The sequence below is a fragment of the Salmo salar genome, chromosome ssa11, assembly GCF_905237065.1.
Source record: "Salmo salar chromosome ssa11, Ssal_v3.1, whole genome shotgun sequence".
Taxonomy (NCBI): Eukaryota; Metazoa; Chordata; class Actinopteri; order Salmoniformes; family Salmonidae; genus Salmo; species Salmo salar.
Genome location: NC_059452.1, coordinates 60,873,943 through 60,887,074, shown reverse-complemented (window position 1 = coordinate 60,887,074; position 13,132 = coordinate 60,873,943). Strand labels below are relative to the sequence as shown.

General features: G+C 43.3%; 1 protein-coding gene across 4 annotated transcripts in view; it reads right to left on the bottom strand.

Annotated features, from left to right (window-relative positions):
* The window catches only part of LOC106562833 (outer dense fiber protein 2), a 43,820-nt gene that overhangs the window by 14,452 nt on the left and 16,236 nt on the right, over positions 1-13,132 (bottom strand). For 2 of the 4 annotated variants that reach the window (XM_014127869.2, XM_014127871.2), the window contains exons 2-10: positions 10,495-10,608; positions 10,100-10,213; positions 9,736-9,909; positions 9,421-9,611; positions 8,769-8,916; positions 8,405-8,530; positions 7,982-8,056; positions 7,754-7,825; positions 7,527-7,643 (exon numbers count right to left, since the gene is read on the bottom strand). In XM_014127869.2, coding sequence (XP_013983344.1) covers positions 7,527-7,643; positions 7,754-7,825; positions 7,982-8,056; positions 8,405-8,530; positions 8,769-8,916; positions 9,421-9,611; positions 9,736-9,909; positions 10,100-10,213; positions 10,495-10,608 — 1,131 coding nt within the window. Of the gene's footprint in view, positions 1-7,526; positions 7,644-7,753; positions 7,826-7,981; positions 8,057-8,404; positions 8,531-8,768; positions 8,917-9,420; positions 9,612-9,735; positions 9,910-10,099; positions 10,214-10,494; positions 10,609-12,533; positions 12,573-13,132 lie in introns of those variants that run through there. The other 2 variants (XM_014127872.2, XM_014127873.2) reach the window with 2 other exon arrangements.

Sequence of the window (13,132 nt, the reverse complement as noted above, 5' to 3'; positions counted from 1 at the left end):
TATTCAAACAGTTTTAGAAACTTTAGGGTGTTTTCTATCCAAATCAAACAATTATATGCATATTCTAGTTTCTGGGCAGGAGTAATAAACAGATTAAAATCGGGTACGTTTTTTTATCCGGCCGTGAAAATACTGCCCTTTATCCATAACAGGTTAAGGTTTCGAGGCTGACGTTTGGCAACTCGAACCTTCAGCTCCCTCCACAGATTTTATATGGGATTAAGGTCTGGAGACTGGTTAGGCCACTCCAGGACCTTAATGTGCTTCTTCTTGAGCCACTCCTTTGTTTCCTTGGCCGTGTGTTTTGGGTCATTGTCATGCTGGAATACCCATCCACGACCCATTTTCAATGCCCTGGCTGAGGGAAGGAGGTTCTCACCCAAGATTTGACGGTACATGGCCCCGTCCATCGTCCCTTTGATGCGGTGAAGTTGTCTGTCCTCTTAGCAGAAAAATACCCCCAAACCATAATGTTTCCACCTCCATGTTTGACGGTGGGGATGGTGTTCCTGGGGTCATAGGCAGCATTCCTACTCCTCCAAACACGGCGAGTTGAGTTGATGCCAAAGAGCTCCATTCTGGTCTCATCTGACCACAACACTTTCACCAGTTGTCCTCTGAGTCATTCAGATGTTCATTGGCAAACTTCAGACGGGCATGTATATGTGCTTTCTTGAGCAGGGGGACCTTGCGGGCACTGCAGGATTTCAGTCCTTCACGGCGTAGTGTGTTATACAATTGTTTTCTTGGTGACTATGGCCCCAGCTGCCTTGAGATCATTGGCAAGATCCTCCCGTGTAGTTCTGGGCTGATTCCTCATCGTTCTCATGATCATTGCAAATCCACGAGGTGAGATCTTGCATGGAGCCCCAGGCCGAGGGAGATTGAGAGTTCTTTTGTGTTTCTTCCATTTGCGAATAATCGCACCAACTGTTGTCACCTTCTCACCAAGCTGCTTGACGATGGTCTTTTGGCCCATTCCAGCCTTGTGTAGGTCTACCATCTTGTCCCTAACATCCTTGGAGAGCTCTTTGGTCTTGGCCATGGTGGAGAGTTTTTAATCTGATTGATTGGTTGCTTCTGTGGACAGGTGTCTTTTATACAGGTAACAAACTGAGATTAGGAGCACTCCCTTTAAGAGTGTGCTCCTAATCTCAGCTCATTACCTGTATAAAAGACACCTGGGAGCCAGAAATCTTTCTGATTGAGAGGGAGTCAAATACTTATTTCCCTCATTAAAATGCAAATCAATTTATAACATTTTTTACATACGTTTTTCTGGATTTTTGTGTTGTTTTTCTGTCTCTCACTGTTCAAATAAACCTACCATTAAAATTATAGACTGATCATTTCTTTGTCAGTGGGCAAATGTACAAAATCAGCAGGGGATCAAATACTTTTTTCCCTCACTGTATGTAGCGAGGGCCAGCCGACTAGAGCATACAGGTCGCAGTGGTGGGTGGTATAAGGCGCTTTGGTAACAAAACAGATGGCACTGTAATAGACTGCATCCAATTTGCTGAGTAGAGTATTGGAAGCTATTTTGTAGATGACATCGCCGAAGTCGAGGATCGGTAGGATAGTCAGTTTTACTGGGGTAAGTTTGGCGGCATGAGTGAAGGAGGCTTTGTTGCGAAATAGAAAGCCGATTCTAGATTTGATTTTGGATTGGAGATGTTTGATATGAGTCTGGAAGGAAAGATTACAGGGACTCTGCAACTATATTCAATGTGCAGGACAAATTAAGAAGGCTATGATTAAGAAGTTGGAGCTCTTCTCGGTCTGTATTAACAAGGACAACACACAGGTCTTTCCACCATTGTATGAATTTTTGTGTGCAAATGAACTCAAGCTTACGAACAACGTCAAATGTGACACAGCGAAGCACCTGAGTGAGTTGGGTGTGCAATTACGCAGATACTTTCCCAAAACGGATGAAACAAACAACTGGATTCATTATCCCTTTCATGCCCTGCCTCCAGTCCACTTACCGATATCTGAACAAGAGAGATTGAAATTCCAACAAGCGGTTCTGTGAAAATTGAATTTAACCAGAAGCCACTACCAGATTTCTGGATTGGGCTGCGCTCAGAGTATCCTGCCTTGACAAATCGCACTGTTAAGACACTGATGCCCTTTTCAACCACGTACCTATGTGAGAGTGGATTCTCGGCCCTCACTAGCATGAAAACTAAATACAGGCACAGACTGTGTGTGGAAAATGATTTAAGACTGAGACTCGAATACAACCCAACATTGAAAAGTTATATGCATCCTTTCAAGCATACCCATCTCATTAACCTGTGGTGAGTTATTCACAGTTTTCGATGAACAAATAAGGTTTCATATGTAAGATGGTAAAATAAAGAGCAAAATTATTGATTATTATTATATTATTATTTGTGCCCTAGTCCTATAAGAACTCTTTGTTACTTCCCACGAGCCGGGCTGTGACAAAAACTCACACTCATTCTTATGTTTAATACATTTATCTTATAGTGTGTGTGTGGCAGGCTTTCATTCTTATGTTTAATAAATGTATCGTATAGTGTGTGTGTGGCAGGCTTACAATGATGGCAAAAAACAACATTTGAGAGTGCGCTGACACTGGTGCTAGAGGGGGTACACAGCTGGTTGTTGAATGCTTGAAGGGGTACGGGACTATAAAAAGTTTGAGAACCACTGGTCTAGATAAAGTAAGATAATGATATGACGTGATCTGTAGAATTGCATGGGCCAGCGTCTCCATAGACAAAAATAGCAGAGTTGAGATCACCTTAACTGCTACTCACAGAGCAGGTATGGCCTGTTATTACTAAGGCCAAGTCCCATATGTTCCAACACCGACAAAAGATATGACCATTCTAGTCTATCAAAAGCTGTTCCTGCATCGAAAGATAAACCTGTCAAGGAGCTTTGTTTTCTGTTAAAGCAAGTAAGATATGTACTGTAATAGATGACAGAAGTTATAGGTTATATGAGGATAATAATTTAACAAACCTGCTTTGGTCCAGATGTACTAATTTGGGTAAGTAAGTTTCGAGACTGTATGACAGAATCTTAGAAAATAGTTTAATATCTGTTACCTTTCTTTAATAAAAATGTTAACAGTGCTGTATTTACTTGCATCTCTTCCAAATTGACCTTTGTGAATGGATGTGTTCATCATTTCAAGTAACAGTGGCCCTAATTGGTTCCAACATTTTTAATAGACCTCAGGAGGAATACCGTCACAACCAATTGATTTGCCTTTTTTCATGTTATCCAATGCCCTTTTGAGTTCATGGAGAGTATTTGGGCTCCTAGCAAGCTGGCTTCCTCAGTTGCGAGAGAAGGAGTTGTTATATCTTTTAAAAAGGACTCAATCTGGCTTGGTGTGGATTTACAATCAGAGGTGTACAATTCTTTATAGAAATGGGAGAATCTTTGGTTCATGACCTGATTCAGATTCAATAGTTGCAATATCCGCTAATTGATGACTGGGTGGACTACCATGGAAGTAATGGTTGAGTCCAACTGGATGATGGCAAATTCTGCTCTCTGTCGTATTAATAGATTTTGTTCCATCTTGACTTTGAAGAGAGTAGTCGCTACCTGGTCTGGAAAAAGTGTTTGTTGGGAGCGCTCTAATGTTAACAAATTTTCCAATTCTGATATCTTCTTTAATTGTGATATATTCAGGCCAGATGCAAATGCAGTTGCATTGATTTTAATAAAACCTTTGATATCGACAGAATTTTTGTTAATCATTATGAATTCTTGTTAATTATTATGAATTCATTAAATTCAGTTTGAAATTGTTCACATAAAGTAGGATTTTATAGTAAGGAAACAAAGCGCCATCTTGTGGATATTGAGATTCAGACATTTGCATCTGGCAGTAATAAGCACGATGATCAGATAGCCTTATATGTCAAATTTCTATTTTCTTGATTAAAGAAAATAGAGTAGTAGATAATACTACGAAATCGATTCAGGAGAATGTTTTGTGCCCGTTTTAATAGAAAGTGTACTCTTTAGCTTTAGGGTTATGAGCTCGCCAGGCATCAATGAGGTTATAATCATGGAGAATATGTTGCAGTCTTGGTAGCCTGTGGACTGTAGTTGGTCTTATTAGATTTGTCCCGCATGTGTGTCCCAATAACCAGTTGGAATTCAGTTAATTCTAACAATATGCTGTCCAGAGAATCAAAAAATGAAAGATTAGTGATGCACCAATTTGACATTTTTGAACCAATATTTTCCTTGCCAAAAAAAACGATACCGATAACCGATATAAACTTTTCCCCCAGCTTTTTAAGCATTCTAGTACAGTTAAATAATTAACACACACACGGACGCAGTGGTCTAAGGCACTGCATCTCAGTGCACGAGGCATCACTACAGTCCCTGGTTCAAATCCAGGCTGTATCACATCCGGCCATGATTGGGAGTCCCATAGGCTGGCGCACAATTGGCCCAGCGTTGTCCGGGTTTGTCCGTCATTGTAAATAAGAATTTGTTCTTTACTGACTTACCTAGTTAAATAAAGGTTACACACACACACACACACACACACACACACACACACACACACACACACACACACACACACACACACACACACACACACACACACACACACACACACACACACACACACACACACAAAAAAGTTATTTTGTTGGCATTTACGTATGTCCCCATTACCAGTAAAACATAATCAAAACCTATTTCTTTCACTTACTTGCTGTGCTGTTTCGTTGTTCATTTGTTTCATTCTCTACCAGGATTTCATCATACATGTCAAGCAGTGAAGTTTCAGCTGTCTGTCCGTGGCCTCTCTTCCTCAGTGCGCACTGTCACTGTGTCCGTTTCCATCTTGTCCAGCTGTGTATGTAACATTTCACGTAAACCCTGTTTCTTGTCTGCATCGAAGTAGCGGTCCTTGTACATAGCATCGAGCATGATGGTGAAACAGTAAAGAGAGAATGCCACCGAATCGCTTGTTCACAGCCAGTGTCGGCAGTTTTGTTGAGCAGGCATTTCAATGCCATGACAGAGGGTATCACGTCTGCTGCAGGCGCAGTTGATGAGCTTATTTCTCCAGTCAGTTGTTTGAATGGAGCTAGCTAGTGTGTTCATGTTTCCAAATTTCAAACATGTTCTCAAATGCCATTGAAATGACAGCAGCGGTATGACAACCAGCACATTCATGAGCATGCAATACGACTTTCCTCAGTACGACATCCTCGACGACCCACTGTGCTATCAGAATCAGCATGCTCATGGGGCTAATATTGCTGGTCCACATGTAAAGTCGTGAAGCTAATAGCAGTGACGCTATTACTGCGCAACTCTGAAAAATAGCGCACTTGGTAGTGTTAACCTGTGCTCGACCAGTCGGCGAAAGCCAACATCACAAACGACAGAGAACGGTTGATTATCAAGGGCAATGAATAAAATTATCTTGGAGTTAATGGATTTCGCCTTTGAGTTGTCCTGCTAAAATGTTCTTACTCTTTCAAATGACTGCTCGACTTATCGACTGCTTGATCCACACAGCAGACATTGTGGGCTAGGTTAGGAATGCTGTGTTGCACGTGTAACGTTATGTAGGTATGCACGGTAGCTTTGACCTCGGCGGTTAAACTAGACATCGGGCCAATGCCGATGTTGGCATTTTTCGCTAATATCGGCCGATTACGATATGTTCACCGATATATTGTGCATCCCTACTTACGATCATATGAATTTGGAGCATACACAGTAATAATGGCAATTTTCTTTCCATTATGGATCCGTTTAAGGAAAGTGATTCTGCCTTCTTGGTCTTCGCCTTTACCAAAGAGAGTGATTGAGTTTCTTATGTATCATTATGATTACACCCTTAGTTTTGTTTGGGGCTGATGAAAAATCAGCCAGCTTGTACAAATGGTTCTCTATTCTATGTGCGTCCTTTATATCAATATGGTTTCTTGCTAGAATATCTAGACAGCTGGAACGCTTGACAGGAATATTAAGACCTTTCCAATTTCACGAGAGAATAGCTAGAGTTGCCATTGTTTTTCTAAAATGTAATTGTTATCTTTATTGTTGAGGATGTCAAATAAAAAGCAGGTTCCCACAGCGAAATTGTTCCCTCTTCCCCCCACTTAACTGTTAATAGGAGGATAGCTGTAGGATCCAATTATTGTCCATTGTTCCTTAATTGGCATGTTGTCATCACTGTGTAAATGTCCTGGACCACAGGTAATATAATTATAACAAGTTCAATGCTCAGCAATAATAGTAATATTGCTCCTTGTACCCAAACATGAGGGGTGTCCTCACTGTCTCATGCTGAGGGCAGCATCATAGCCATAGGCTATTGATAGCATACCTGTATAATGAGCAGGTTATGAGGGTTCCATCTGTCAGCTTGTCCCCTTGTGTGTTGGGTTTGATGTGTTTCTCCAATAAGTCTTAAGCTTCCTTGGCAGAGGATGTGTTGTATTCTGGATGTGTTGTATTCTGGAAGATCAAGATTTGTTTTTACGGGTGGATGAAGCCGCATCTCAGGTTTAGCTTGCATAGCTGGGTTCTCACCTCGTTGTATGTCTACCTCTGTTTTAGCAGTTGGGTACTCAGATCTAGGTAGATGCTGATCCTATTCCCTGCATAGGTTACACCCCGAATTCCGCTGCAAGGCGAACAATTCGCTACTTGACTTCAAAGCTGTGGATCTGTACAATCCTACAGCAAGAGCCGTTGCGGAGTTGACCCGTGCGGTGTGCAATGTTAATCAACAGAATGGGACCCAGCTTCTCCTGCCCAAATAGTTCATACAAAAGATTGCTCATGAAGGAAGTTGGATTTCCCACTTCCACACCAGTTTCAAGTCCTATGACTCACACATTGAATTTACAGGAATGATTTTCCAGTGATTCCGTTTTATCTTTTAGGAGTTTGAATATCCCTTCCAACTAAGCTCGTGCTGTTTCCAGGTCATGGAGTCACACCTCTGTCGCATTGGCTGTCTTCTCAAGACTTTCCACTTCGGTTGAATATGTATCCATTTTAGCAGCGAGCACTCTCAATTATTCATTTACCAGATTTAATTGTAAATCGAGGGCAGAAGTAATCTCCTCATGAACAATCTCTTGTATAGTAGCGGCCAGCTCTTTCTGTTGTCTGGTGTTGACAGCCGCCATGTTCCCACAATTCAATTGTGGAAGGACAAATTCTAGTAGCTGGAGCGTAATAAAGCAACTAATTATTTATTGTCACACAACGAATGTCCCACATCTTAATATTAAGGATCGGTATTGAAAAGTTTTAGGAAAAGTCTTTTAGTTCATAGTAATTTGAAAAAGAAAGCCAAGAAAAGGTCACACGTTTCAATGCATGCCACCTCGCTCCCCCTTACCTTTTTGTCATAATATTTATAGCAGGAATGATCTAATAACTATTTTACTATAAGGCACAGGCAAAGTACATAAGTATAGCGAAATTAAGCTGCAAGTTGAATTGTGTCCAAATGGAAGCCATATAACATGTCACTTTACCTTGATTTGCACAGCAAGGCGGTTGTTGTCGGCCTCTTTGCTGCGTAACTGGCTCTGCAAATGGGCCCGAGTAGACTCCAGTACTTTAGACAGCTCGCCTGTGGTCTTAGCATTCTCCTGGAACAACAACAGAAAGCAAATAAATTATTTGAATCATTCAAATAATGATACATTTGTTGAACACGCTGTTAGTGTGTGAGATGTAAAATACTGCAACTATAGTTCACCTTCTCAGTGTCCATAAGTGTAGTCAGTTGATTAACCTCCCTCTCTTTCTCTTGAAGTTTCAAAACAAGATGCTGTGTGAGGAATGACACAGAAATGTACTTCAGTACAACCTTCTTCTATTCATCAGCCGTCCAATAAGCACAAACCATTTTGAAGAGGACATTTTGGGGATGCATGATTCACCGAATATTTTGTTGACTGACAGTGGCTTATTTAAAGAAACACACCGAGTTTTCTGCCTCTGTGTTCGTCAGCCTCTTCAGAAGTACATCTTTCTGCTCTGAAATCCTCATGGATTCCATCTGTTCAAAAATAAAAAAAACTGCCACCACCACAACAGGTAAAAGTGTAGCTATAAGAGGCCCGTATTTCAAGCCACAACATGATTAGATTGTGAGTTCTAATTGGCTTGCTGCCCCATCCTACTTCCGAACGTCCATGGTTATTCATCATGTGAGCATTTTCACCATGCTGGAAGTTTTTGAAACTTATGGGTTCAAGTAGGGTTAGGGTTCAACATAAGGAAATTCGCTTACTTCGCTAATCATGTTGTGGCCCCAAATCAAGGCCGGTGTTATGGATTAAAGTGAGTTGCTCTACTCTGCTGTAGGTTAGTCTGCCATCTACTGGCATGGATGGTGTACCGGTACCTCACGTCCATGCTGTTCCCTCAGTAGGTGGCGGAGAGTGAGGTTGGTGGACTCAAATGTTTCCAGTTTTTGGAGCAGCAGCTCCTTCTGACGCGCCAGGAATGAAGACTCAGACCCCGACATTCTCTTTTCCAATCAAAATAAAGCATTTCAGATATCAACACCTACTGTATATGTTTGAGGTTACACCTACCATATGTATTTTGAAAGCCTATATTGGTATCTTTGCATGGTTGGGGTCAATTCCAGTTCAATTCAGTCAACTCAGGAAGTTAATTGATAAATGGTCTGTGAATTGTTATTTTAATCCATCCCCTGAATAGAAATGGTATTGACCCCCAAACATGTCTCTGCTGACACTCACACTGGCGCTGGAGCTCCTCATCTTGGTGACGGTTTCTCTCAGGGCTGACACCTGCCTGGCAGCGGCCATCCCATCCATCTCTGCCTCCATCAGCTTCCTGAGCAGGGTATCCTTCTCCAGCTGCATCGACTCCATAGACCTCTCCACTCTGTACGTACAGGGGGGTTATGGCAGACACAACAGGAGAGAGGCAAAGGGACGGAAGATTTTGAATAAGGGGTACAGGAAAGATAATGTTTTATAGTTTTACGTTTATTTAGCTGTATATTATTAAGTAGGACAATTATATTATTTTGCGTGAGTCACTGGGGCCTGTTGACAACTTGTATTGTGCAACTCCTGACAATCAGATTTGATGAAAAACTACCAAATAGGCCATAGTGTGATAGCCTGCTAGGACTGTTTTTGGGTTAAAGGCATCTGAGAATCAAGGCTCATTACAGTCATGAGAAGTTTTACTGGAGTCTGGTCTAGTGGTAGCGCTGCAGACTCCTGACTACACTTACCTGCTGGCGACGGGGTTATGAATCCCACCTAGGCCCTTCCTTTCTGTCTGCCACTCTGTATCTGTTGCCCTCTCTACTTTCTGACTAAGACAATTAAATACAATTTGAATGAACTATGGCTTCAAGTGTGTCTGTCTGGGTCATACCTGCTGGTGCAGTCTGTCTCCTCCAACATCTTCTCCATGGAGTGGCGCAGGCGGGAGTTTTCCCTCTCCGTGACCTCTAGCTCCTTGGACACCTCGGCTAGCTCCTCCTCCTGTTCCTCGATGACCCGCTGGGAGGCGCTCAGCTTCTCCGACTGGCGCTCCAACAGCTGCTCCTTCCTCCGCAGCTCCACCTGCACACATACACAGGCATGTACATACACGCACACTTAGAAGATAAATACATTTATCAATGAGTGAGGGACTAGGGGAACATGTGGAACCGGTCCTAAGGAGAATTAAATGGGAGGGACAGACCTCACTCTTCAACGAGCTGACCTCAGTCATCAGGCTGTCAATCTTCCTCTCGTACTGGTTGATTCGTCCATGCAGCACTTCCTCCTCCTCTGACGACAGGTCGGCCAATCGCAGGGGAGAGTTGGAGGTCTCGGGCTCAGGTAATGGTGTGATCTCCAGGCGATGAGACGGCCCCTAAGACATGGACAGGTTCAGTGACAACAGACCATATGGCTTCTTTTGATCCATTTTATACCATATTAATGAAAGTGTTGATAGGAAAGTATCGATATGAGTGCTTTCATAAGATATTGCTTCAATAAATGCAGTATGAATACACTGCATTAGTGGAGATGAGATAAAAGGAATGAATAGCATGTCAGACCTCCCATTTGTAAGAGGCATCCCGCATTGAGGCCTTCCCAGGCGGTATCCATGGCACCCGTGTCTTCACCTTTGCAGTAGGTCGCAGGTTCCCTCCATCACCCTTGGTCTTACCCTGCAAAGCAGACAGCATGAAACTCAAGGGAGACACATTTAGGCCTACATGTACTGCATTCATGTGCAGGTAAATCCAGCAGTTTTCACACAAGCAGGGTATACAGTATCAGATAGCATAAGAAAAAGGAGTATACATTCAGAAACCTTTGGAAGGTATTCTCCGCTCTTTTTGTATCAGTTCAGCACCTTAGACCCTGAATCAGAACTGCATTGATATGAAATTGAATTAACATTTAATTAACTGTTTCAAATGGGTTTCCCTGAAAAGGGTTTTCCAACCTGTGGTGTCCTGGAAGGGCTCCTGCTCTTCTTCACATGCACGTGCACAGGCGTAGTCTCATTCACATGCACATGTAGGGGCGGTGAGATTGACCGGGTCCTCATTGCTTTTTTCTGTAAAACAGCAATGAGTCAACTAGGCAAAAGCCACAATATAGGCCCACTTTTCTCCCTTAGCATATTAGCCTTTATACTGTTGCCCATCACTACCACACCATCAAACAAACTCAACCAAAGTAATATCAAAGGAGACTTTTTCAAAGGGAGACTGAATCATATGCACTGTTAGGAACAGAGTAAATGGTGCAAAGCAGGACTTGATAAGGACAGATTCCATGGCTCAATCATCAACACAAACATTGGCATGAAAGGAGGAGGAAGTGTAAACAAACAGGTTGGTTGACTGTCCGATGTGAACTGGCAGCTGATATGTAGTGATCATTCATGTCAGTCCTTGTTTACAGTGTAGCCAACACATGGCTGGTGTATAATTTTTTGCCTAATGGGCCTGTCTAACTTGTTAATTTTGTGCAAAATTATAATTATCAGGCTAATAGTGCGGGTCGGTGGGAAAATGGGCCTGTGTGGGGGCCTCGAGGAAAACAATAGGCCATTGTGGGGGCCTCAAGGAAGAAAATGGGCTGGTGTGTTAGAAATACCAGAGACGATTTCTGGTCCCAGTCTGCCCCTGACTAGGATCATATGTCAGAGCAGTAGCAAAAAATATATAATTTTAGGGAATGAAGGCACGGCAGGAGCATACCTTCTGAAGTTAAGAAGGGTTGGTCCTGGTCGGTCCCTGGATAGGAGACCAGATGTTACTGGAAGTGGTGTTGGGGGGCCAGAAGGAGGCACTCTTTCCTCTGGTCAAATAAAAAAATATCCTAATGCCCCAGTGCAGTGATTGGAGACATTGCCCTGTGTAGGGTGCAATCTTTCGGATTGGACATTAAACGGGTGTCCTGACTCACGGTGGTCACTAAAGATCCCATGGCACTTATCGTAGGGGTGTTAACCCCAGTATCCTGGCTAAATTCCTAATCTGGGCCTCATATCATCATGGCCACCTAATCATCCCCAGCTTCCAATTGGCTCATTCCTCTCCCCTGTAACTATTCCCCAGGTCGTTGCTGTAAATGAGAATGTGTTCTTCTCAGTCAACTTACCTGGTAGAATTAGTGTGGTGAACGGAGAGTAGCGAGGAAGGAGAAGAGCAGAGGGAAGATATGTGTTGAGGAAGAATGGTGCCAAGTACAAACCATACTCTGATGGCTCAGAAATTGAACTTGACGAGAGTGAATTGCGTGTGGTGAAGACCTCTGAACCGTGCCCTGATGATCATGCAAAGGATGATTCTGGCACAGTGGGAGTGACATTTTTATAGAAAGTGGATCCCTGACTTTTGGCTGACCCATATCATTTGGGTACTGTTAAATCGGTGAAGGTAGCTCGAAGTGGAATTGTGATTTTCTGTTCTTCTTCCGCCCAGAGGGAGTTGACACTTCGCGTCACACGCTTCGGGACAAGACCTGTGACTTGCTTTGCTCTCCGGAGCAGAGTGCCTTTGAAAAGAGTGATTATTGGGGTGGCGTTAAGTGTTGAGGTGGAGCAACTGAAATGTAAGATTCCCTGTGTCTGTGACACCCGCTGACACAGTGGCGAGCGTGGTGAAACTGAGAAGACACTGTCTGTCCTTTTGAGTTTTGAAGCAAAGTCTTTATCTGACAAAGTCATGGTAGGATATGTCAGTTATCCCATGAGAGCTTTTGTGCCGATCCCACTAAGGTGTATTAGATGCCAAGCGTATGGTCATGTTGCAGCAGTGTGTGGGAGGGAAATTCCGAGATGTGAGAAGTGTGCAGGAGGGCATGGAAAAAAGGAATGTTTAGTATCAGTGGAAAAAACTGTGTTTCAATTGTGGGAGTGCACATGTTACTGGGGATCAGAAGTGCCGGTGCAAGAGAGATAGGTTGAGGTTGCAATGGTCAGAGTAGAACAGAATGTCACAAAATGTCGTCATAATATATGCACAAACTCACCAAAACTGTTTTGTCTGGGAAGCATGCGGACGCCTTCACACCATCATTAAGTTTGTCGACGACACGACGGTGGTAGGCCTGATCACCGATGACGATGAGCCAGCCTAAAGGGAGGAGGTCAGAGACCTGGAAGTGTGTGCAAGAACAACAACCTCTCCCTCAACGTCAGCAAGACAAAGGAGCTGATTGTGGACGACAGAAAATGTAGGGCCCGAGCACACCCCCACTCACATAGATGAGGCTGTAGTGGAGCAGGTCGAGAGCTTCAAGTTCATCGGTGGACATCACCAAGGATCAATCATGGTCCACACACACCAACAGTCTTGAAGAGGGCACGCCAACACCTCTACCTCCTCAGGAGGCTGAAAGTATTTGGCATGGGCCCTTAGATCCTCAAAAAGTTCTACAGCTGCACCATTGACAGCATCTTCGAAGGCCTGCGTCACTGTTTGGTATGGCAACTGCTTGGCATCCAAACGCTACAGAGGGTAGTTTGTACGGCCCATTACATCACTGGAACCGAGCTCCCGGCTATCCAGGACCTCTATACTGAGGTCGGATGTCTTAGCCGTGTCTGAATCCTGGCTTAGGAAACCACC